Source organism: Aspergillus stella-maris, assembly GCF_047715825.1.
Source record: "Aspergillus stella-maris strain CBS 113639 unplaced genomic scaffold BDV14scaffold_37, whole genome shotgun sequence".
In the NCBI taxonomy this organism is placed as follows: domain Eukaryota; kingdom Fungi; phylum Ascomycota; class Eurotiomycetes; order Eurotiales; family Aspergillaceae; genus Aspergillus; species Aspergillus stella-maris.
In genome coordinates this window covers 42292-66962 of record NW_027396831.1, presented here as the reverse complement: position 1 = coordinate 66962, position 24671 = coordinate 42292, and the positions used below count along the sequence as shown (strand labels likewise).

The following is a 24671-nucleotide window of genomic DNA, read 5'->3' as shown; positions in this document are numbered from 1 at the left end:
TACCTCCATCCCAACACCTCCGGCCTCCGGCCCTGGACCTGCCGCGCACACCCAGCCCAGATCTGGATGATTAGATCGTACGTCCTTATCATGTGGCTACTGTGGATTGCAGCTGCTGTGCGCCGCCGAATGGGAGAATTAGTACCATGTGCGGTTGGCAGGCATTGGGGCTTGGCTTGACTTGCGCCGGCCGAAAGATCATCACTTGCATCAGCCGGCATGTTGACTCTATGGTCTGAGAGCTCGCAAGATGACAGAGAACTGTTGGACATTACCCCTTGTTTGGCACTGGAGCGACATGGAATATAGATCGGTATACTCTTAAGGCTACTCATTTGCAGCCCGGACCTATAATTCCACATATATTATCAGCTACCTCTCCGACATAGTCAACCTTCTACTCTCCGTGTCAATCATCGGTCTGCCTAGTTGCCTGCACCTTGTCAAACACCCTGTAACCGATGTCACCAAGCACCCATGCACCGCAAAGTTTGTTCTGAGCCGCTCATACGCCGAACATATCGCACAGCGTGTAGATCGCCGAGCGCATAGCACGACATCAGGATTCAGAGGCGTCGGTGCAAGATGCATCGGTGTCCTTGTGATGCTTACTTTACCAAGGGCGCCGAGGAAGAGAGAGCATTGGACGGTCACCAGGGACTGCAGGAACTGCTGAGACATTGGGTACTTCACTGTTGGCAGTTCTACCTGCTCTTGGTTGAATGGATTGATTGACGTATAATCCATACCATGATGAACTGAGCTCCTAGAACATGGCAATCCTATCTGTGAGCGGAGGAAGTTTACCTCAGACTCAGCCACAGAGTCCAGTTCTATCTCATCCATTGTAGGGAGTACCTGCTACGCACTGGGCCTTTCCACCTTCTCTTGGATCCTCATAAATCACCCCTCCAGTCCTCTCAATAGGCATGCACCGCTCCTACTTACTAAACGCATTCTTGATGATCGCTGCTCCCTTCCTACCCGCATCACCCAACGTCGTATGCAACACCCACGCCCCTCCTGTTGCTGATACCCAACCCGAATAAACAGATCACCATCTTTACTTCCCGCGCTAACCTCATAATAAAGCCGCGCCCAGAACCTTGCACCCAAACCACGCACTGCTCTATTAGCCAATGACCTGAACATTAGGACATTATGGATGGGAAGGACATACACTTCTCACAGAACAAGTCCTCCACCACCCAATCCTCCTCAATGAACCTCCTCGGTATATTCAACCGGTCATACCCGAGATGCTCAATCTCAACGGCACTAACGTCGTCAAGGAGCAGTTGACGGGTACGCCGAAACACTTATCCCCTCGGCGCCGAGGTGGAAGCGAGCTGGCGGACCTCGATCGACTTGGGTGCGGTATGGCAGACGTTTAACGTACCGGTGTCTTTGGGGTCTAGTGACGGGAGGGGGAATCACTCTGTGAAGAGGTGCCGGTTTGTTTTGAATATTAGAAGGGTGAGGGTGAGGATAAGGGGAAGGGCGATGGCGGTCGTTATGGCGAGGAGCATTTTGATACTGAAGAAGCTGGGAAATAGAGAGGTGTGACTGATTGATTGTGTTGAGCTTACCAGGTGCATATATCTCTTTGGAGATAAGATCGGTTGTATTGCTGCCTAGGTTTCGGCGCGAAGCAAAAAATGTGCCTAGCAAACAAAGTAGTCCCACTGGCACTATGGTAGGATAGAAGCAAGAGATTAAGAAAGCTATGGCTAGTCTGGTTGGTACGGCTCGCCGCAGTTGGTTCTTCAGCTCATCTGCAGCCCTGCATAAACGGCCTACCCGCCTAGGTGTGGTATAGGTATCCAGAGCACAACCACAACCGCAATCGCAACGACAAAGGGACAAGAAAGTAAGGTCATAACTCATAGATTAAACTCTAACCCAACAAGATAGAATAAGTATACAAAGAATCCAAGTCCAAGTAGAAGCTGTCTTCAAAGATCAATCAGTAACCCAATTCGGAAACCGACACTCCCCCAACAACCTTGCCGTCTTATCAATCCTCTCCGTCATCCAACCACTCTCAAACCCCATTCTCACAGCACCAACCCGCGCATCCCTTCCAAAGAGACACATTCCGTCGTCCCGTCGAACATACTGAAGACAGTGTTGATCGTCCTCGCAGAGCGATTTACAATCCTCCGCGGACTTCGTGATTCTATGCTCCTCTTGAGCTTGGTTATCCCAGTTCCTCACGAGGTCAGGACCCATCTGGGGACGGGCGAGATGATAAAATACATCCCTCCACAGAACAGGGTCAAATATACCCCCCCTCTTCTCCAACTTCATCTTCGCCTCGAATGCAGCGAGCTCCCGTACATCTTCAGGCCTCAAATGATGAAAACTAACAGCCGGATAACACCACGGCGTCCGCCCATAATTCCCCGAGAAATGATCTATCTCCTGCACAGGCGCCAATTGAAGCATAGGCCAGGACCAACCGAGTTCTATACCAGCCTCTTTTAAAAGGATGCCGAGAACACAATCGCCCGCCCACTCGGACATGGTGATTGAGTCCCAGTAGTCGCGTTTAGCCTCGAGGAGGTCTGTGGCGGCCTTTATCGTAGGCCGAGAAAGGACGAAGCCGCTCCCGCCGTGCGCGAAGAGGATGTCCCTTATCTGCATCTGGTTTCCCAGGTAATAAGGCTTGTTCGCGTCGAGTCTTGAGAGCCAAGAGAGCATGCTTGGCCAAAGGATATACGTATCAGCCTCCATGAATATGAACCATTTCATGTCGCTTGAGGGGAATGTGTTGAATGTATGCTCGATCATCGGGATGAATTTCCATTTATCCAATTTCCAGCCTGGATTCGATTTTCCAAACGGTGTTGAGGGGTCATCGGATAGATCATGGTCATTTAGTGCCCCGCGCCCATTCTGCTTGACTTTCGTGTAGAGGTTGAAATCCGGTAATTGGTGCAAATTGCTCGATTCGTTGTATAATACATCATGGACGGGGATATCGGCGATACTTTCATTGTAGTCGCTCCAGACGATGTAGTTCGGGATACACCGTAATGTGGTGTTTCGGTGGATGGGCAATTTGTCGTGGGCTTCTGTGACGCCTGTTTTGAGGACGAGGACGATGTTGTGCAGGTCTGGGAGGGGTGGGCAGTCGGGTGGGATGTGGCCGTTTATGGAGTAGATTGGGTGGTCTGTTAGATTTGTGGAGTAGTGGGAGTATGTTGCGTAGAGGGTTAACAGGGCGAAGATGGTGAGGATGTAGAGGCGGCGGTGCGCCCGTTGCGAGAGAGAGAAGGGCATGGCATCACATCAATAAAATGTGTAGAGTGACAGGTGAAACTTGACAGCACTGACACTGACACTGACACATTCCTTGCATTAATTATTTTAAAAGACAGGAGACGGAATTATATTTGAATTGAGAGATCGTCGTCGTCGTCATCACTTCGCGTCATCATCCAACCACCGCGCCCATGGTACATCAGGAACGGCCTTGGTTCTCCAGACTTTGTTTTAAACTTATTCTAGTTTACTGCGCTACCAAAACACCCCTGTATCGCATCTTGCCGCCCTCTAGGTCCTCAAAACACTGTGCTATCCCCTTCTCTGTCATCGGGTATTGTTGGACCATCGGCTTCACCCCGTGGAAAGCCGCAAACTGCAGCATGTCGCGGTGCACTTGCCGCGCGCCCACGATGCCGCCCTGCACACGCAATCCACTGACGACGAGCTGCTGGTACGGGAAGGTAAAGGGCTTGTCCGAAACTGTCAACGGCGAGATCGTCGCCCGGTTGTCGAGCACGGGCAGGTAAAGGGCCCAGTCGGGAAGACTACTTGTACTGACAACCAAGTGTGTGAGCTTCTTGTCGCCTTCGGTCTTGAGTTCCTTTGCGTCCTTTGTGGCGTGGAACTCGTGTGCGCCCAGCTTCAAAGCCTCTTCCTTCTTGGAGTCTGTACCTGAGAACACCACAACATGGGCGCCCATCTTGTTTGCAAATTGAATCGCCAAGTGACCGAGACCGCCAATGCCAACAATTCCGACCCGGTCGGTCGCTTTCACTCCCGCGACAACCAGTGCGTTGAACACTGTCGAACCACCGCACATCAGCGGCGCCGCGGAAGCATTGTCCAGCTCGTCGGGAACCTTGAAGAGGAACGCCTCGCGCCACACGGCCTTGTCGGCGAATGAACCCTGGTCGAGATCGGCCATTCCGTACATCTTGCGCTCGGGACAGAAAGTTTCCCATCCGGTAAGACAGTGCTTGCAGCTGCCGCAGCAGTCGTGCTCGTAACCCCATCCAACACGGTCGCCCTTTTTCAGTTCGCGAACATCGGGACCGACATCTTCGACGTGGCCGACACCCTCGTGGCCGAGAACCATGTCGGCGCCCTTGTAAAGGACATCGGTACCGCAGACACCGGAGTGGGAGATTTTTATGAGGACGTGGTCGCCCTGGAGGGAGGATTGCTTGGTGCTGGACTCCTTGATTCCGGAGGAGCCGCCTCTGAATGTTTTGAATGACATTTTGTGTGTGAAGTGTGTATAGATTGTGTGTAGTGGGTTGGTTGGTATCGCGCATCGCCGACTTTAATACTGGCTTTCACAGGCGTCGTGATGTCACAGCAGCCTCATCCATCATGACCTCATGAATTACCACAACAGGACCAGCTGAACCGCACGCATCCGACGGCTAACCGGACTATCGCTGGCCAGTGTAACAGGTTACCAGCTGCGGCAGGTTGCAGATACTCCGTAGTCCGGGCTTGCGGTCTGTCAGTGTGGGTGGTTCGTCCGGTCTCGCCGACGCAGATCCTCTGGTCGCATATTCACAGGGCCTGGTAAATCTTATCCATCAGCGCCCTGCATATTGTCCATCCAGGAACGTATGACGTTGCCCCTTGATTGATATTCGTTGTCGCCGAGGTTGGCCGAGGTATGGTTCAGTCAGTTACTGAAATCATCGTGCAACGATACTCCGTAGATATGAGAATAGATGAACATCGCCGAGCGATCTAGCGATAGCAATCGATAGATCCAGCGTAAGCAACAAGGGATCGGTAAGCCGAGGCAGGATTCGAGGGTCTTGCGACTATCGCACGGTCGGGGTGGGCGGCGCGGGACAGCCTGCAGCGATCGGCGCGGTGGAGGGGTTTAGTCGGCTTAGCTTCGTATGTCGAGCGTAAGGGTCGCTGTTGCCTGGAATGTATGTTCTGCCCTTACTCAAGATCGCGTTAATGGTTGAAGTGAGACGAGGTTGGATCAGAGGAGCTTGTGTTGTGATTCAGGCCAACTGTGGCGCGTGGCAGGGGGCTCCCATCGCCCCTTTCTGATTGGGCCAGTCTCAGCCACAGTTGCGCCTTCCTATACAGACATTGTTTGTTGATCACCATACGGCAGGTGCGATGAACATCTTGCTGGTCGCTCTTTCCCCGGCTCACATACCTCAGAAAAGGTGTGGGTGGTGCTCCCTTTTTGAGAGAAAGACATTATATATAGTGGGAAGCGCCGTGATCGACAACGAAAGACTGCGCCTGTACAAGCACATATAAAAACAGCACAACACCGAATTATCTTATGAGATATGAAGAGAGTAAATCATAAAGGTTTGACATCAGACATTCCTACTATTGGGTACATCGGTGAGGTTATATACCTCTGTGAGGGACCTTGGGGGCGATGACGGCATACTGAGATGAAGGATGATTTCAGTACATCCCAGCTACGCACGTACCTACCTAGGTAAGGAGAATTACGACGCTTATCTCAAATGGATCGAAGCAGAGAAAAGCTAAGTTATATTCAGAAGCTATATGACCATACCGCTATTGAATACGCCCCTCTCCGCAGCATCAACGCACTCCCTTAAACACCCAAAATGAACGCCCCTATTTACAATCCCCGGGGCATAATGCGCATATTTGGCTGAATTTGTCATGAGGTTCACTACTGAGGTGTCGATCACCGATTCGGACATCATGCACCAGCAGGTATCTGTGAGGATCTCGCCGCCAAAGGCCCCGATGGCACTGTCGTATCCTGCTGCGCAAGCCTTTGCGCAGACATCTCGACTGGTTGTGATAATAAACTGAACAGACTCAGATTTATGCCGCCCAGCGCAGAGCTCAGACAGACGAGCAAACTCTTCGAGTGAAAAGTGTGGGTTGCCCAATGAGACCAGTCCGACTGTTCTGCCTTTTGCGGTTGTCAGTCCGGTTAGGGCAGAGCGGATGTTATCCTGCGTCACTTTGGTATGCGGGAGTCCTGCAGGGCTCAACTTCATTGCTTCAGGTGTGGCCCCTGTAATATGGAACATTGGTGCTGAGGCCGTCGTTGCGAATGCTGCCCCGAATGCCTTTAGGTCTGATATCGTTGGTTTGGTTGTCTCTAGACCAAATATCAGAGGTATATCTCCGCCAACGACTCTGCCAATTGCATATCCTAGCAATGGATAGAATGCATCTTCCATAGTTTCGATGTTCTGCACTGTATCTGATACCCCGACGCAGACTCTCGGCACCCGTCCATCCTCCGTCTGCGTCCCAGCTAATGGTGCTCTCCCCGTAAGAGCTATACAAACATCAGTCAGATCCGGATACTTCTGTGTTCGCGCACCGAGTACACTATTCGCAAAAACGACAGCATTGGACTCAGCCCAGCCAATACTCTCACCGGACTGCGGTGGGGAATCCAGCAGATATGGAGCGCAGGTAAAGCTATTCCTCGCGCCCATAGCCACATAAGTCTCAGCAAGGCGGTTCGCTTCTCTAGCGAGGGTTTCGTCGACACCGAGCTCTCGCCACCGGCGCTGGTCTATTGAAATCGAGTTTAGTGTTGTAGGGACGGCAACCTTTCCTTCTGAATTTAGGAATGTTTGTGCAATTGTGAGACTTGCCGGGCCGGTGTATATGCAGGCATCGATATGTGCGCGGGAGACAGGCGTAAGTTGTTTTGCGTTTTGTAGGTAAGCATAGTGCAGGAGGATCTCCATTGCCTTAGAGGCGGCAGCGCCTTTCGAACCGTCAAGAATCTGCTTATCTTCTTTGGTCAACTCGACATGGTGCTCGAACTTCGGCACCCGCAATGGCATCGAGTCATATAGCGACAATGGCACTTTCCCAGTCACGATCTCCCCATCAAGAATAGAAAGATACCTCTCAGCCCCCAAAACACCAAATACCCCCCTCTCAACCCTCAAAACAGGAATAGACAACTTCAGCAAAATCCTCGCAACAATAACCCCCGTCGACACAATCTCCTCCCTATCACAAAAGATAATAGCAGCCGGGGCGACATTATTCAGTAACAACTCGATAATGATTAGACTACCAGTGCATGAGCCCCGCGTAGATGGTAGAACGAGAATCCGGTCTTTTATGTTCTGCCTGAAGAGTGGGTGGTGGTGGTCGATTATAGAGCCGGTTTCTTGGTCGATGCCGCCCCAGAAACTGAGGGGGGTGGTTGAGTGGAGGATCTGTCCTGTGGCAACGCCGTAGACGAGGGGTTTTGCGATGAATCTCATGGCTCTTGAGGATATATGGGGCGAAGAAATGTGGCGAGGCTTATTTTATCAATATTCTTCCATTCGTATACTTCTTGGAGTAGGCTGGGAATTTCTCGTTAGTAGCGCGTTTTGAAGTGTGAGGTTGTACTTGATCAAATTAAATAAGCGTGGCTGCCAGTCTAAAGTAGCCAAGGAAGGAACTGAGTCATGGAAGTTGGGGTTGGAGATGGATTGGAGTCATGTTGTATATAGCTGGGCACATTTAGGTTCCCTCCCCTCGCGTACCCGCATGGGCTTTATTTACACAGCACAGGGTACGATGTAGAGAAAGAGCAGCAAATAATTCGCACTACTGAAACATAGGAGATTGATGCCGTGACAGGCTTCAATGATATATACAGGACTTGGCACACCTGTAGCCAAATTACAATTGAAATCGGTAGTATCAGCGGGAATATCTGTTCGAAACGCCCTAACTCAGTTCCTAAGCACAGCTAAGCTGGTCTACGTAGTCTACTATATGCGGCCGCGTTGGGACGCCCGGGTAGCGAACCTTGCCTTAATTAAGGATCCATTGCCAGGAACATCTTTGGTGTCCAGCTGAGCATCCGACAGCTGCCTAGTTCTAGCAACCCATGGCAGATTTGACCGCATCGCGATAACTTGATGTCACTTCATATCTCTCGATGTGTGTTCAATGTAGAAACACTACCTACTTAGACAGATAATCTGGTTACCTACCCTCCAGCTAGCTCTACCCTGGCAAGCTAAGAACGGATTAAAACCCGTCCACCTCCCACCGCCACTTATATCTCATCCTACTACCATCCGCAATGCTTCTCGTTATAATCTCTCTTATGCCGCTGACGGCTGCAGCAATGGCCTTCCGACTATGGGCAGAATCTCTTTGGACGGACCCAACAGGCTCAACCTGAAACCCAAAACATACAAGAGGGAGGGTTCATAGATATCATACGCGGCCCCGAGCTACCAGAGCGCTGCCGAGTCTCATGGGGCCAAGACTCGATTTCAGTCACGGGGTACTCGTCGCAAGGAGGTGCTTATATCCTTGAGGACTGCACGGCTGTTGAAATAGAATTCCTGGGGTATGACCGGTTGAATCTGCCTGAAGATTTCAAGGCTGCCTCGGGAGGAGGCAGATGATTTTTGCAATCGAAGTAGGTTTATATCTTCCCTAGTTAATCCTGGCTGTGTCTAATGCAATCAGTGCGACTCCTCGGCGCTCCATACTGGGAGAATATTCACGAGCTGCAGTGGTATAGGGTCGTCGAGGAGCCGAAAGGGTCAGATGAATTTATAAGGGTCGGTTGGCCGGAGACAGGAGGGGTCTGAGTTCTTCTTACTACTGTCGACAAGGCCCGAGTGATGGGTGCGGCATTGATTAAGAATGCGTTTACTTTAAAGAAGCATTGGTGGATGATTGAAAAGGTGGGAGGGACGTTCTATGCAGATTCTAGGGATTACTTTGATCTTGATCTTCCCTGATCCCCAGTAATCTTCTGGAGAGGTAGCCATGTTTTCAGTGACTGGTAGAGTAGCTTAGAAAGTCCCCCACCGTCCGGCTCTAATAACAGAACAATAGTTGTTTGATTTGAACATGCTTGGTTGTTACTATGTACCCAGAGCATTCAATGTTCCTACCATATGCGACGATGGGAGCAATGGATGTGTCTTGTTCAGGCTATTAGGCATTTCTAGGTATAGTTGTGCCTTCAAAGCTTCCTTCAACAATGTTAAATAAGGGGTCCATGAGAACCAAAGTGGAAAGGCCATCAGCAGGATCTTATTCGGAAGTATCGGCGAAGATGCACGTGAGTTGAAGTTGGAAGGTATTTCACCGGCGCCAAGTGAGCAATTCCCCACTTCTTTTCCCTGCTTTTCATTCTGTTATGATAGTATTCATTTTGGTAGCACCTGGTCTAGCATCATGAAGGTACCGAGACGGGCGAACATATACATCAATAGCATAACAAAGAACAAATTCAGTTCGGCTGGGAATAAGAGTCTATGCTATAGGCGGGCCCCAAAGTACGTCCGTGGTACTCAAGCAATGACGGATGGGGTATCCGCTGCAGGTACAAGCCCACGCCTGCAGGGAAGGTGCCACACTTTCCTCGGCTTTCAATCGCACATGCCTTATTGTGAAGCGAGGAGATCCAAATTGGGAAGGAGCGATGGGTGGCCCACAGTGCCATGAGGAAGGAACGACGGGGAGCTGCAAGGACGACAGGTGCTCGCCGTCCTTGCCCTTGCCTATCCCGGAAAATGGGGCTGCTTCACTAAACCGTGGCATGATCAACGACATCCGGCCTCTGTTAAATATGAATGAGCAAATGTATAGAGGATGCTCTAATTCAGGAGTACCAGGCCGGGTTGGTCTTGCTTTTACAGAGTAGCGCCTTTGTCACCTAGGTGGTAAGGCCAACGCTGCTATATGTGTTTGATGTCATTCGCGGGAGCTCTTCACAATATCTTTTGAAAGAGGTCCAGTGACACGACCAAGTCAGCAACAACTATCTATGGTCTCAGCGTCCTTTGGTTCAACGCATGGTGGATCCATCTCCGAGCCAGAAACGACGGACCTAACCATAGGTACCCTGAATCATACCCTCCAACATCAAAAGCACCAGAGCATAATTCTGCATAACCCGCTCCCTCACAAGTCCGTACACGCACTAACCTGCATCTGATCTGATCTAAACCCTCCAGATACAAGATCGGCATCTCGTCACCGAGATTTGCCGTCCTGCTCGATATAGCAAGGTATCGGATGATCGTGCGGGTCCACGGCAGGCCCAGCTGCCAAAGTGCCAATCACGATCGTGGACCGACGCAAGATGGTTCGTGGCGCCGCTGGGAACAGTAGTTCCTTTGGTTTGGTGGGCCTGGAGGAAGAGCTGAGCTCACTTTGAAAGAGGGTGGATGATGTCGGTCAAGTCTCGGCTTGCTGGATGCACAAGCCTATGGCTGTTTTTCTGGAGACAAGTGGTTCTTATATGAAGTTTGACTCGGGTTTGACTCGAACAAGTCTTGCTCTATTTCTCTGCGCTGTTCTCGTGGAGTTTGCGGGGTTGATGGTGTTGGGCAATGACGTGGTGAAGGGCAGCTTAGGGCAAACTTCGGAAAAGGCCCATCTACGCTACAAAACTTTTGCATCGATCGACATCGAGTCCCCGCACAGAGAAAGACACATGATGAAGAGCTCCGTGAGCTTGCCAATACAGCCAATAACGCAAGCTGCTCGGTTCAGAATTTATCATGGCTTTGCGTAGTGCGTAGTGCATACCGAGCTAGCTGGTCCAGGTCTGCCTCGTGCCTGCTTATAATTCGCCTACACCCCTGTCGAACATTAAGCTTCGTCAAGAATCCTGCATCCTGCATATACAGAGTACTCCGTCATGAACCTCACGAGTCTCTTTTTGGCTGCTGCTGCAGCGGCTACGGCGTTCGGCGCTGCCCTGCACCATGTCGATGACTTTGGCGAGAACCCTGGGAATACGGGGATGTGGATTTATGTCCCCGATCAGCTTACGGCGAGTCCGGCTGTTATTGTCGCGGTAAGTCGCCCCTTTCTTTTTTCTCCCCAATGTTATAATGCTAAAGGCTAATAACTATAGCTCCACGGCTGCCTGGACTCACCACAAGGCTACTTCGCGGTTACGCCCAACCTCCGAACAGCCTCGCAAGAACTCGGCTTCATAATCATCTACCCCAGCGCCACAAACACGGACTTTCGATGCTGGGATGCCGCGACGAATGCAACGCTAAGCCACGACGGCGGAAGCGATAGTCTCTCGATCGTGAATATGGTCTCTTACACACTTGAAAAATACAACGGCGACTCCGAAAAGGTTTTCGCAATGGGATCTTCCTCTGGCGCAATCATGTCCCTTCAACTTGCGGCTGCGTACCCGGATGTCTTTTCCGCTGTTGCTGCTTATAGTGGGTTTCCTGTTGGCTGCTGGCGCGGTCAGCCGGGCTCAAGCCCCCTCACTGCCAACCCGGACTGTATCCGCGGGACAGTCGAAAAAACGGGCACAGAATGGGCGGAGGAGGTTCACCGTGCCTGGCCGAGCTATGGCGGTCCCTATCCGAAGGTGCAGATCTGGCACGGCACAGCGGATTTTCTGATTTCGTTCAAGGTGTTCAATGAGATTATCAAGCAGTGGACGGCTGTTTTTGGGATCGAGAAAGCGGGTGAGGATAGCGATGATCCGGAGAAGGGGTATACAAGGTATATGTATGGGGATGGGACGCAGTTTGAAGCATTTAAGGGGCAGGGTGTATCGCACCCTGTTCCTGTGCATGCTAATGAGACCTTGACTTGGTTTGGGATTATGTGAGGTTTTACTGTACGAAGTAATGGAGCACATCATATAGGTAATAATAATTCTAATCTCTTGATACTTGGAAGCATGATATGCGGCATGAGCTTAGCTGTGGGCGTCAATTAGGTATACCTTAGGTGCACCGTAGGGATTGCCCGGAGTTGTGCCGCTGTTACAGTAGAGAGCTAGTTACCAGTCAGCAGCTACAGAGTAAAAACTGCCATATACTCCCAGACTCTATAGCAGGACGGAAGTGTCTTTCAGGAGAGAATGTACCTTGAAAACGGACGTTGCGGATATCAAATCTATTAGGTATTACACCGGTCTCTTAGGCTATATCTCGATGTTTTCCTAAGTCGAACAGGATACACACAGTGGCGAAATCTCTCAGCAATGCAAAAGATCTTTATCCTCAGCATATTGTTCTGAAACATGGATACTGAGGCTAATGTACTAGTAAAGAGTCTTTTGTACACAGTGGACTACAAGAAACCAGCCTTGAAAAAAAATAATTCAATTGGGCTAGCTAGCAACCTAGAATAACCAAATAAGACATCTAAATTTAATCACCCCCCTCCGACTTGCTTTCGACAACATGAATATGAGCCAGTGGGAACAGAATCCTGCGCTCGTCCTGCGAAATAAGCCAATTGTGAACTAAATGACCCATGAGCTGTGGGTCGTTCTCGGCGAACACGGCCTCGGTCGTGGCCCTACGAAAAGACGCAGAACTCTTATGTATTTTCGAGTAGAATGGGTAGGTAGATATGCAGGAAGTGGTAGGACAATGTACTCCATTATGCGGGCAGGTATACTGCCTTTTGCACGGCGGTACCGGCTGCTTCGAAGCCTCTGCGGACGGCCTTGACGGCGGGTCTTTTTCTGTAACTTGTTAGAAGATGCGAATAATGAATATTAACGGCTTAAGCGTGCAGTTTCATCGGTTTCAGGCTTGACTTACTCAGAGCCAGGAGGCACGCCGAGGGTAATGGAATTGAATTCTGACCGTCTGTTGATTGTTAGCAGGGAGTGTTGGCTTGTGATTGTGACAAGAGAGAGGCGGATGAAGGAAGTGAACTTACGTATTTATGCTAGATGCGAGGATTGTTATTAGTCGTCGGCTCTATGAGGTTTAGGGTTTTGCATTACTTGGGCTTCGACGTACCATGTCTCTGAGAGGTCTGTGAGTATCTTGGCAGATTGGATTGACCTCGTCAATGTGGCGTGAGCTGAAGTATGCAAGATAATGCCGCCATGCAGGTGGGATTCGGTCCCAATAACTGACGCGGGAGGTGAAGGATACGAGCTGGACCACACTACGGGCTATCATCGTGCATATTGAGGAGCCTTTGTCCTCGTGGCTAGCGCTGTATGGAAAGAGATTGCTCTCATGGCTAAGTTTCTGGGATCATGGATGGATTAGGAAGATAATAGATAGATTGTCGAAATCCCTTAGCAATCCCAGCACAATCTTGAACATCGTGGCTTACCTGACTTGGCTATGCAATGGTTCACGAGGTAGCCCCACTGCAGCTGCAGGTGCATGCCTAAATACCATAGAACGTGTTGGCAAAAATAGCATTTATGTATAGCCAACCCCACTATGCTCGGATGACAGGTTGGCCCGTAACTACCATAAATTCCCGTCCGTGGACAGAAAGTTCTAGAACCCAATTTCGAGATCGAGGTTATTGATATCGGCAGCACTCCGGCTTAAGCCCTAAAATCCCCAGGTAGCCGAGATCATTGATTAGGGGTGAGTTGGTGAGACGACAGATATATCTCTGAAGATGTTGGCGACAAGATCCTATTCTTATCTTAATCCACGAGCACTTGAATGGGGAAGGTTTCATTGCTCGTCTCCATGTCAAGACTGATCTTCTTTGCAACTACAGGCCCCATCTTTTAGAGCCGGTCAAGGGGCATGTAGAAATGGATCATTTCACAGGAGTTTGGTATCCTGTAATCTTTTTCAAGAACTTTGTCCATTGCCCATTCGCTTACATCGAGGTCAAAGTGATGTACAGTACTCCCAAACCTCCTTTTCTTCTGGCTCAGTTTGCCACCATTTCCATCTAATCAATTCCATTAAACGATACAAGTCAACATCGGGCACGTTATTGAAGGTGGAAAGATCAATATGGCATGCGCACAACCTCATGTTCCTGTCCACTCACTGGAAATAATAGTGGGCCTTTTTTTGGATAACGGGCTGGGTGATTACACGTCAATCCTTTGAAGGCGATATCCAACTCGTCAAATGAGCTGCGGAACATAACTATCAGTTCCTGGGCGCTAGAGCTGTTAGGCGCTTGGGTTCAATCATTGGTGCTGGACGGTAAGGTACTTACATACTTTTGACCCTCTTCTCTCCGCAATCCAGCCCTTCAAGGTAAAGCAAAATGGTCTATCGCTTGTCAGTTTGTCAGTACCGAGCCTTGGGAAGAAAACTGACGTGTTCCATCTCGGAGATTTTCAGCAGTTAGTGAGCCTGCGTTTGAACATCTGGATAATATGATCATACCTCTCGTTGTGGATTGCATGGTATTGGTTCCAAGCAAATGGTGGAGAATTCTGCAAAAGCGATGGACGCGAACCCTTTATAGACAGAAAATGGGCTGAGCGGCCGATCTTATATGCACTACAGCAAAGCCCAGCTACGCCACAGTCCCGAGGAACCCGTCTCAAATGGTCTAAAGCCAGCCAGCCATCATTGAAGGCGTGGCACGCTGTTAGACATAAGTGGCTACCCCGCAGGACATGCGCCTGACCAGCTCAGCGGGCTAGATCGAACTTAGGACTGAATTTTCGTCTTTGTTCTTTAGATAGACAAGCCGCATTGATAACAGCTGCCTCGGTGTGGATTCAAGGCTGAGACCTAAGCTTTGATTTGCATTGCACGGGAAATGCCGCCCTGAAAGAGATGTCTAAGACATTAGATTGCTAGGGCCTTCTCAAACGACAGCCAGGGTTGTCTCGCGGATCATGTGGGACGTGGGTGACTGGGCGTACCTGGGCACGGAAAATGAATGTAAGGTTCCGCCTCTATCCTGCGATTCTTGTTCGAAGGCATCGAGAATAAGACTGCGTTTGATACGTAATGGCTACCCGCGCTTAATATAAAAGAAGATTGTCTATCGCGTCGAAGGCTATATGAATATGGAACATGAAAACACCAGCGACAGACCTAGTAAGTTTCCCACAGGAACAGCGGCCTTAAATTTGATAAGGAGATTGCTTTTTTTCTTATTCGAAATGTCACCAGGCCCCACCAGGTGTGTTTACGGTGAAACGTCTTATCCAATGGTGAAAGTGGATTGGAAGCAAAGTTATATTGTAGATAGAGATCGTGAGTAATGAGGTGATGGATATACAAGGTAGGTTATGGTACCCAACGAGACGGCGAAAAGGACAATACAAGACGGACGAGTCGCCAGGATTGGCTAATGACGCACATAACGACCCTAAGAAGAGCACTTACTTGGAGATCATGGCTAGTTGACTTCTATAGCTATACTGTTTGCAATAACTATGGTCTCAATGATGAAATAGTGGAATTAAAAACGAGGATCCATCAGAGAGTCGTACCTATTGAACGCTGCTTAGGTAGGTATCTATGGAAGTACAAACCCAGATACTTCATTGCTGCTCAATGCCTTATTGGTTATTGTGCCCACATTGTCCTTCACCTGGCGAGACAGCTGAAGAAAAGCCAAGGCCTATTCAGCTATGCCTATTGCTGATCGTTTGAGGGTTGGCAAAACGGGAAATCGAAGTCCAACGGGCCCGTAAAACATTGGGCTCCAGGACATATACAAGGGCTACAGAGACCTCAAACTGGAGCACTAGCTTTATGTCATGGTGAGATCTAAACGGATGGTTGATTGCGGGATACACAGGCGCGATCCAATCTCCGTTGATAAGCTGCTTACGAAACCTTATAAGAGAGACTACCATATCGTCGGCGCATCCGGAAAACATAAGATGAAACAATACAATCAAGCAATCAAGGAACAACCTCATAGATCTTGCCTCCCTCCCCCGGCGGCTTCAAAAAGTCCACCGGCGGATGCTCCGGTAACTGATTCTTCTCCGCCCACGCCCTAATGTCCTCGAAATTGCGGCACCGATGCTCAGTATTGAAATCGACGAACGGTGAGGGGTGGTCTGGGTGGATCCATACTTGGCCGAGGACGCCGACGTCAACGGTGCACATTAGTTGTTGGCGGAGGATGTCGAGGCAGTGTGCTGGTCTCATTAGAGAACTTGATTTGGGCTGGATACAAAAACAAGGGTATGGGACATACAGACGTGTCGCCGAACGACGTAATCGTCGTTTCTGAATGCGCCGGTTCCTTGGGCGTGGTAGTAGTCGTAGTTGTAGTACAGGGATTGGCGGAGGAGATTCTACCTTCGTTAGCTTAAGGACCCAAGTTGCTTAGACTATGGCAATACTAACAAGACAATGTAAATGATGCAGTCCCTCAACATTGGCCGGATACCCTCCACCATGCGCTTCGCTGATCTGGACTTGGTCTGATGCGATTCCAGACTTTGCTGCGTCTTCGATGGGGACGCGGATTGCTCGGTCTAGATAACTGTCAGGATGCGCTCACGAATCAAAGCTTCAAGAGATCGGAAGAACGTACAGTCGGCACCCAACGCCTCCCAAGCGGCGTCTACATCAGGCCCGGCCTCCTGGCGGTAGATATTTTCTTTGAAGAGCGAGCCGTTGAACCGTTGGGTATGGTACTTGATCGGAGCGTTGGAAAGAACCGTAGCTATTTCACATCATCAATAAAACCATCCAAGTTCTCTAGCAGGTACTCACAGTCAAGAGAGGTATGCCTCGAGCAGACTTGGTCTAGATCACTATCGTGATTCTGGTAACCGATGAACACACCAATAATACAAGAGAGAACAGTGGTAAAAATGAATAGCACAATAGCCCACCAGAAACTGTACCCGCGGTCTTTGCGGTCTTGGTAGCTCCATGAAGACGCTGTTTCGCTGTCTTCCAGAAGTTGGTTGTCGTCTTTTTTGCGGGGCTCTTCGACGACAGTATACATTGTGTCATCAAGACGAGTGAGAGAGGGCAAGTAGTTCATGACTGAGGGGGTGACATAGAGAAAGTGAGACATCCCAAATGCTGTTCTCAAAACATGACCTTTGTCGACTGTGGCTGGACCAACCCCTGGATGAAGGAAGGGGGCGGGGATGCAGAATCAAGCATTACACTGCACTGCACTGCGCTGCACTGCGTAATGAAACACCCGCTCAGCTGATCAGCAGCATATTGTAGTCTGTCTGGCAAGGTGGGGATGTAACAGCCGGCAAATTGTGATCTCTAGGCCGACGGAGCATGATGGGCGTTGCCAACGGTTGTTTGTTCCCGGTTGTACAGGGGTTGTGTAAGGGCAGATCTGTTGCTCGAAAGTGGCAAGAGCTAGCTAAGGGGAGGTGAGGCAGGTACATTTGCTGCCTGATGGAAGCAGGTCAAGAAGACTACACTGGTAACCCTTGCTAGTGGCAATCCAGGGTCTTCATTCAAACCTCGTTCATCTCATCTCCGTGGCTTATCTACCTACTACCCCAACCCATGCGGCAGTGAAGTAAGGGGGTTTCGAAGAATGCACCAAGAAGCAAGAGCTTATGGAAAAGAGGCCTTGATTACAATTGAAACCGCAAGGGCACATCTCGCCCGCGTCTTGTGTTTGCATCGCTATCAGGAAATGTTCGACGTGAGGTAACACTGCATCCGGCTCCAGCCCTCCCACACAAACAACGATGCTAGGAGATCTCCCAGTGTAATTCTCAAGGGACTCCCGAAAGATGTTGAGCATTCATTTTGGAGGTAGCTTACGCGTAAAGATGCAAAGGCGTTGAAGTTGCGTGCTAATTGTTAATGATCGGCGTAGCTGTCTGAAGATATAAATATCGCCTGCCAACCCGATTTACCTTTTCGACTACCACACCCAAGCTCTCTCTACCCAACCCAAATCCCAACCCATCCAGACTCGATCAGAACTCAATCTACGCCACATTCCCCTTATCGCTTCCTCTTCAGCCAGGCCCAGATCCAAGCCACGATGCAGCTCATCCCTGTCGCCCTCCTCGCCCTCGCGGGTCTCTCAGTCGCCCAACCCATGCGCGAAGCCACCGAAGTTTCCCAGGCTTTTACCAACAACATGGCCCTCGACATGGTCAAGGAAAACCACCCAATGGTGTCCACCGCCGCTACCTCCGAAGAGCGCGTCGCATTATCCAACGACCGTAGGGCCATCGCCGCACCCCACCCAATGGCGCTCGAGGCGAAGCACCCAATGGCCAACAATGGACAGATGCAGAGGCGTCAGGACATTGCTAGCTCCAGCGTTAGTGTGCCGATTATTGCGACCACCTCATCTTCGGCTTCTGTTGTTGCAAGCGCTACACCTACCCCTCCTGCTGGTTACGGCGATTATGGTGCCTACGGCGAGTACGCGAACTATGGCGACTATCTTCCTGAGGTTGGCGATGATGCTTAAGACCGGGAAAGACATGTTAGAAGTGATGGATCAGGTGTTCGGCAGATGGGCCGCCCAATGGAATGGCTGTCAGTGAAAGGGGAGGTGTATGCACCTGCAGGAGAGATGGTCACGGGAGGTTCAGTTCGCAGATTGTATGCATGATAGAGTAATGCACCTTCCTTTGACATAAAAATTACTGTCACATTGATATTGCTCATTCAGGCCCCTGTAAACCCCTCACACAAGCATTTCTCTGCAGTAGATGCGAACGCATGCAAGGCGGCAGATCAGCGCGAACGTCTAGACTCTGACGACCGACAGGAACTACAGAGTAGCTATCAGGCCATACATATTCTGGGCATTCACATATCGACCGCAGCCAAAGACCACCTGCCTCTAACCAATCCGAAACCTCCAACCCCCTCATCCTCCTCTCCACCCACAGCCCCGAGCAATGTGAAAGCCTCGATCCTGCACCAAGCAAGGCGTTCATCACAAGACAGATTGCACGATTGTAACACTAGTATCTAATTCATTCCATCACATTCGCACCGCATCGTTACATGTTCCAGTCCAACATCTTGATACCCTACGATGGGGTCGTACGGGGGCTGCGTTGGCGATGCTTGATCCAGTCGGTTCTACTCGGTAAGGAGGCTGTTACTGCGGCGAGATTGATGGAGGGGGAACGGGCAATGAGGGGGTGGAGACTCTAGACACTTTATCCTCGTAGAATGCTTGCATTTGTATAAATCCTGGTCGTGAGACGGTCGTTGGGTCGGGTGAGTTATGTGGTTGAAGAATATTTCTCTCCTCGATACAACGAACAAACTGTCAATAACTTCACTATGGGACAGCCAGGTAGGGTCTGGTTCGTGAGGCTATGTATTCTGGTATCATTGAATAACCACTTCAATCTTTAGATATCAAGGAGGTCGAGCACGGCGAAGTCTCGTTGACGCCTATCAACGAGCGGAAGCTCATGATGAAAATTGATCTTCATCTTCTGCCATGTCTTTGCATCATGTACATGGTCACGTTTCTCGACAGGTACGGCACCACCACATCTCTTCCCGATCAACCCGTCCTAACATGTCCGCTCCAGAGTCAACATTGGCAACGCCGCCGTCCTAGGTATGAAGAGGGACCTCGGTATATCCGAGGGCCTGAAATACAACCACGCCCTGATGATCTTCTTTATCCCCTATATCCTCTTCGAGATTCCGTCCAATATTATACTGCGGAGACTGAAGCCGCATGTTTGGCGTAAGGCCCTCTACCCACCAATAAGCGTTCGGAGTAGCTAATGGTACAGTCTCAATCTGCGTCTTCGGTTTCGGCTTCGTGCTGATCCTTCAAGGCCTCGTGAAGAATTGGACCCAACTCATGGTTACAAGATGGTTTTTGGGATTATTTGAGACAGGAATGGTTCCTGGATGTACGGTCTCTCACCTATTATTTGTTCTAGCACCACTGCTACCCGGTAGCTAATCTCTCTCTCTTCATACTCTAGGTGTCTACCTCCTCGGCATGTGGTACAAGCGCTCCGAAGCCCAAAAGCGATACACCTTCTTCGCCTCAGCCGTGATCCTAGCCGGTGCATTCGGCGGCCTCCTCGCATATGCAATCGGTAAGATGGATGGTATATGCGGATATGGCGGGTGGCGGTGGGTGTTTATTCTCGAGGGATGTCTCACTTGTTTTATGACAACTGGGGTATATTTCACCCTGCCGGATTTCCCGGAGGACTGTAAGTGGCTTAGTGAGAGGGAGCATGAATTCCTGAGGGATAAGATGGGGGATGAGACGGGGAGGTTGAGTAGCAATATGAAGATGGGGATTTGGGATATTTTGGGGGTGTTTAAAGATTGTATGGGCTCGTTATTTCATGAGGGGCCCTTGCTGACTTGGATCAGGGAAAATATTCATCGGGTCCTTGATGAACTTTGGGCAGGTTGTTAGTGGTTATGGTATGCTCTTCCCCATTCTCTTTACCCATCCAGCAGATAGCTAATAACCCACAGGATATGCCTACTTCGCGCCCACAATCATCCACACCTACGGCTACGGAGGTAAATCAATAACGTCCCAAGCTTTACTGCCTGACTGACGAAGTCCAGAAATCAAAACGCAGCTCTACTCCGTCCCTCCCTGGGCAGCAGCGTACTTCTTCTCCATCTTCATCGCCTGCCTCTCAGACCACTTCCGCAACAGGTACATCTTCGCCATGATCCCCCTGACAATCTGCATATGCGGGTACGCCGTCCTGCTCGGACTCGGCGAAACAGTACATCACAAAATTCAGTACGGCGCACTATTCCTCATTACCTGCGGCGTGTACAGCGTCGGACCGATCTTCCTCTGCTGGTTCGGGATGAATCTCGGGGGTCATACGAGACGGAGTGTGGGTACGGCGTTTCAGGTTGGCGTTGGGAATCGTATGTTCTTGACTTCTCTCACTTTTTCTACTCGTTGTATGTCGTGCAGTGCTAATGGTAATTACCTAGTCGGCGGTATAATCGGCACATACTCCTTCCTCGAAAAAGACGCACCCCTCTACCGAAACGGATATATCATCGGGATATCGTTTGCTTGCTTTTCCATGATCATGACGACGGTGTACCGGTTTGCCTTGGAGCGGGATAACAAACATCGTGACAAGTTACAGGCAAATGGTGTACAAAACACAGCGGAGGAAGAAGAGAAGTTGGGCGATTTGGCGGTTTCATATCGCTATGCTTATTAGGCGGGAGTCACCCGGGATTCCACGAAGACGGAGGGGATCCAAGCGGAGCATTTGGAATTAAAAATGCGATCATACTATGTGTGCAGGAGCTATGATCTTCTTTTCTGATTACACTTCGGACTGCCATTATTCGTTGGGAACAATGCCAATGCTTGGCTACATTGGTGGGCTCGATCAAGAAGCACACCAAGAAACGATCGACATGCTTCAACGCCAATCAGGCACAGACTGTGTGGCACGGGGAGAAGGGGATACCATATTATTAATGCAATGATTGTTCGTGGCTGTGACTTCATCTTGTTTTCCGCGATATTTTCTTCCCCGCGCAGGGTTCACGGTGTCTATCGCAATGTCATTCTTCTGGGTCGGTCTTAATGTCAACCAAAGCAATCGGGATAGCGGCGGGGGTGGGATTTGGCACTGGCATGTGTGGCACATTGCAATTGTTATTGGCTTTGACGTTGGTCTGGAATGTTAATGGCATCTGGTGTGCTACGGGACTTGACGTACGAGTTTCCACGCAGCTAGCACAGAATAAACGGTATAAATAGCTTCTCTTGCATTGTGTAACGTCTCCTGAGAGAGCGCAAAGGTACCGTTGGACGAACAGACGTCTGCTGCTTTCCCATCGTAGACCCAATCCCTTGACACCCGTCAAGATGGTCTACCCAACCACCACCCTCTTCTCCCTCCTCGCCCTTTCAGGCAGCACCCTAGCCAGCTACACTGGCAACCTCAACTACAGAAGCCCCTCCCTGAATACCGACCACATAAACCTCGGCATCGACACATCGATCATCCACTCCCGAAGCCTGAGCAAGCGCGACGAAGTTCCCCTCTCGTCAGACCAGCTATCCTTCACCCATGGCGTCGCATCAGGAGACCCCTACTCTGACAGCGTCATCCTCTGGACACGCGTTGCACCCTCCGCCAATGCCTCAGACAGCGACGTGACTGTCTCCGGCAATGTCCCGCTCTACGACCACGAGAACGAGAAGTACGCCAAGGCATCGTCGCATCCTATCTGCGTTGGCTATAGCGTGTTCAGCGACGAAGAGGGGACCGATGTTGTGGATGAGGGAGAAGCATACACGAGCAGCGACGTCGATTACACCGTTAAAATTGAAGCGAGCGGTCTTGAACCCTTCACGAACTACTGGTACCAATTTCATGTCTGTGATAGCGAGAATGTTTCGCCTGTCGGCCGGACCAAGACTGCGCCTGCTGAGGGGGATGATGTTGAGGAGGTGAAGATTGCGGTGCATTCTTGTAGTAATTATCGTACGTTCCATCTTTTCCTCCACCTTCTCGGTCCAGTCGACATAGCCAGTGACTGATTACGGCGTGCAGCAAGCGGGTACTTCAACGCCTACGGCAACGTCGCGCGAAAGGATAACGTCGACTACGTCGTTCATCTGGGCGACTATATCTACGAGTATGAGAGTGGTGTTCCTGGCGTTGATGAGCGCGCTGTTGTGCCGCCGCGTGAGATCTTTACGCTCTATGATTATCGGACTAGACTTGGACAGTACCGGACTGATGAGGATCTGTTGGCATCTCATCGGATGTTTCCTTGGGTTACTGTTTGGGATGATCATGGTGCGCTCCCCCTTTCATCCCGGGAGCCTAACGGCACAGTGGAAATGGTCGATAGGGCTTCGCTGACAGTAGCAGAAATCGCAAACAACGGCTACCGCGATGGATTCAGCGGATTGAGGAATACGGAAGATTCGTTCTACAACTACGGACCCCAGATCAGTGTTGACCAGCGCAAGTTGAACGCTGTGCGGGCTTACTTTGAGTGGATGCCCATTCGGTTTGTCTTTGCCCCTACCCTTCTCAACGGGCGAAGTTGCTGAGAAATATAGACAAGTCGACATGGACGACGGTCTACGCATCTGGCGCAGCTTCAAGATGGGCAACTTGTTTGATCTCATCATGATTGATACGCGCAACTACGACCGTTCAATCACTGATCTCAGTACGCCACCCTGTCCCCTTCCATACGTCCAATACTGATCATCCAGGCGACAACTCCGAATACATCGAAGCAATTCACGACGACCCCGGCCGAAGCCTCATGGGCCCGCGCGAAGCCTCATGGGCCCGCGCCAGGAAAACTGGTTCTACCGCCAGTTGTCCGAAAGCAAAGAGCGCGATGCAAAGTGGCGAGTCATCGGAAACCAGCTGGTCTTTGCGCATATCCAGCAGGTTGACGAAGACGGATCGCTTACGTTCAACGGCGACGCATGGACTGGGTACCGCGCAAACCAGAACCGGACGCTGAAGCACATGTATGAGAATGATATTGTCAATAATATCAATATTGCGGGGGATACGCACGTCAATTGGGTATGTTCCCTACCACCCCCCCCCCTAACAAATGCAGTCCGCTAATAATGGCATCCAGGTCTCCGACATGATCTGGGAAGGCACAAAACCCTACAACAACATAACCGGCTCGGGCTCCGTCGGCGTCGAATTCGCCGGCACCGCAGTCTCAAGTACAGGCCTCAGCACCGAATCCCGGCAAGACGCCGAGTCCGTCGCGCAAAGCTACAGCATAAACCCTGAACTAAAATGGGTCGAGGGCTACTACCGCGGGTACTTTGAGCTGCACCTACGTCAGGATGAGGCCGAGGCGCGGTACTTTGGGTGTCCGTCGGTTGCGACGCGGAATAGCTGGGAGTTGCCTTTGGCGAATTGGACTGTTAGGCATAGCGAAAGTCATTTAGAGAGGCCGTTGGCGGGGGGTGAGGTTGAGGCTGGGTATTTCCAGGTTGGTGAGGTGAAGCATAGTGATCTTTCGCTGGATACGAAGACGGGGGAGTGGAGGGTTGTGAAGTTTGATCAGATGTTTATTTAGACTGTGGAGTAGATGATATAGAGCTCGAAGTGTGTTGGATGAATTATCTATTGATATTCCTGCCAATGCGTCCAACCATCAGCGGCATGAGATAATGCTCTCACATATGGTAGGGATGTGTGACTGGTAGAATCCCTGCAGCGGCCGACAACTGGAGCCCAAGAAGTCGCTCCTTCCTTTCTGTGCTCACGACAGCTCTATTGCTCCTTCCATATGGGGTGTTTTTGGGGTCGCTCCTTCCGTAAGTAGGACCGGACGAGGTTTCGGGATAAAGGCAAGTGCGACCGGGCCTCGACTAGTTCCTTCCCCAACACAGAATCCTTTGTTCTTGCTCTTCCTCAGGTGTAGCCTTTTTATCGCTCCATAGCGGTCTGGGTGATATCGCAAATGTCAGTACCCCATGAGGATAAGGCTGTCATTCCTTTCATATAGGGCTCAGCGCGAAACAAGGCCATGCCCTCTTCTGCCCTGTCGCCTAAGAAGGCGCCCACAAGATCATGGGTATTGGGGGGACCTTGGGTGACGTTGAACACTTCCGTCCGACAACGAACCTGGTCTTGTGCTCACCTTCCTTCCTTCCATTCCATTCATGGACACAGGTGACTGCAGTCTCTGCACTCCAGTTTCAGGGCAAAGAACCCACTTAACCCTAACTTGCATTCAAGTCTCAGGCAGACAGAGAACAAGGCTGGAACTGCGGCTGAACGACGCAAG

The 24671-nt window shown here is 50.5% G+C and overlaps 9 protein-coding genes across 9 annotated transcripts; 4 read left to right on the top strand and 5 right to left on the bottom strand.

Annotated features, from left to right (window-relative positions):
- Positions 1 to 1168: 1168 nt before the first annotated feature.
- On the bottom strand, positions 1169 to 1700 carry BDV14DRAFT_175699 (uncharacterized protein). Its single transcript, XM_073769115.1, has one exon. The coding sequence runs from the start codon at positions 1596 to 1598 to the stop codon at positions 1434 to 1436; it is 165 nt and encodes a 54-aa protein (XP_073626838.1). The 5' UTR covers positions 1599 to 1700; the 3' UTR covers positions 1169 to 1433.
- Positions 1701 to 1901: 201 nt separating this feature from the next.
- On the bottom strand, positions 1902 to 3399 carry BDV14DRAFT_81057 (uncharacterized protein). The gene has a single exon (XM_073777579.1). The coding sequence runs from the start codon at positions 3283 to 3285 to the stop codon at positions 1963 to 1965; it is 1323 nt and encodes a 440-aa protein (XP_073626837.1). The 5' UTR covers positions 3286 to 3399; the 3' UTR covers positions 1902 to 1962.
- Positions 3400 to 4792, bottom strand: BDV14DRAFT_81056 (NAD(P)-dependent alcohol dehydrogenase). The gene has a single exon (XM_073777578.1). It carries the CDS (start codon positions 4508 to 4510, stop codon positions 3515 to 3517), a length of 996 nt encoding a protein of 331 aa, XP_073626836.1. The 5' UTR covers positions 4511 to 4792; the 3' UTR covers positions 3400 to 3514.
- A 1000-nt stretch (positions 4793 to 5792) lies between these two features.
- Positions 5793 to 7505, bottom strand: BDV14DRAFT_209610 (uncharacterized protein; the record flags this gene model as incomplete). Its single annotated transcript, XM_073775690.1, has 1 exon — positions 5793 to 7505. One exon carries the CDS (start codon positions 7503 to 7505, stop codon positions 5793 to 5795), a length of 1713 nt encoding a protein of 570 aa, XP_073626835.1.
- Positions 7506 to 10906: 3401 nt separating this feature from the next.
- BDV14DRAFT_209609 (alpha/beta hydrolase family esterase) lies at positions 10907 to 11851 on the top strand (the record flags this gene model as incomplete). The annotated part of the gene is made up of 2 exons (XM_073775689.1): positions 10907 to 11065; positions 11126 to 11851. 2 exons carry the CDS (start codon positions 10907 to 10909, stop codon positions 11849 to 11851), a joined length of 885 nt encoding a protein of 294 aa, XP_073626834.1.
- A 3991-nt stretch (positions 11852 to 15842) lies between these two features.
- Positions 15843 to 16905, bottom strand: BDV14DRAFT_201357 (oxidase ustYa family protein; the record flags this gene model as incomplete). The annotated part of the gene is made up of 5 exons (XM_073773743.1): positions 15843 to 16084; positions 16144 to 16243; positions 16296 to 16426; positions 16486 to 16617; positions 16668 to 16905. 5 exons carry the CDS (start codon positions 16903 to 16905, stop codon positions 15843 to 15845), a joined length of 843 nt encoding a protein of 280 aa, XP_073626833.1.
- A 1020-nt stretch (positions 16906 to 17925) lies between these two features.
- On the top strand, positions 17926 to 18363 carry BDV14DRAFT_201356 (uncharacterized protein; the record flags this gene model as incomplete). The annotated part of the gene is made up of 1 exon (XM_073773742.1): positions 17926 to 18363. The coding sequence occupies one exon, from the start codon at positions 17926 to 17928 to the stop codon at positions 18361 to 18363; it is 438 nt and encodes a 145-aa protein (XP_073626832.1).
- A 964-nt stretch (positions 18364 to 19327) lies between these two features.
- On the top strand, positions 19328 to 21091 carry BDV14DRAFT_209608 (major facilitator superfamily domain-containing protein; the record flags this gene model as incomplete). The annotated part of the gene is made up of 8 exons (XM_073775688.1): positions 19328 to 19395; positions 19451 to 19611; positions 19661 to 19783; positions 19859 to 20215; positions 20262 to 20315; positions 20370 to 20417; positions 20466 to 20783; positions 20853 to 21091. 8 exons carry the CDS (start codon positions 19328 to 19330, stop codon positions 21089 to 21091), a joined length of 1368 nt encoding a protein of 455 aa, XP_073626831.1.
- A 607-nt stretch (positions 21092 to 21698) lies between these two features.
- BDV14DRAFT_209606 (alkaline phosphatase D family protein) lies at positions 21699 to 23963 on the top strand. The gene is made up of 6 exons (XM_073775687.1): positions 21699 to 22372; positions 22442 to 22690; positions 22766 to 22907; positions 22960 to 23098; positions 23168 to 23443; positions 23502 to 23963. The coding sequence occupies exons 1-6, from the start codon at positions 21751 to 21753 to the stop codon at positions 23955 to 23957; spliced, it is 1884 nt and encodes a 627-aa protein (XP_073626830.1). The 5' UTR covers positions 21699 to 21750; the 3' UTR covers positions 23958 to 23963.
- Positions 23964 to 24671: the final 708 nt, after the last annotated feature.

Coding starts and splice junctions, on each gene's coding strand:
- BDV14DRAFT_175699 (XM_073769115.1), bottom strand. CDS start 1,598: ATGCACCTGGTAAGCTCAACACAATCAATCAGTCACACCTCTCTATTT.
- BDV14DRAFT_81057 (XM_073777579.1), bottom strand. CDS start 3,285: ATGCCCTTCTCTCTCTCGCAACGGGCGCACCGCCGCCTCTACATCCTC.
- BDV14DRAFT_81056 (XM_073777578.1), bottom strand. CDS start 4,510: ATGTCATTCAAAACATTCAGAGGCGGCTCCTCCGGAATCAAGGAGTCC.
- BDV14DRAFT_209606 (XM_073775687.1), top strand. CDS start 21,751: ATGGTCTACCCAACCACCACCCTCTTCTCCCTCCTCGCCCTTTCAGGC. Junction 22,373..22,441: donor GCATTCTTGTAGTAATTATC/GTACGTTCCATC, acceptor TACGGCGTGCAG/CAAGCGGGTACTTCAACGCC. Junction 23,444..23,501: donor GGGATACGCACGTCAATTGG/GTATGTTCCCTA, acceptor AATGGCATCCAG/GTCTCCGACATGATCTGGGA.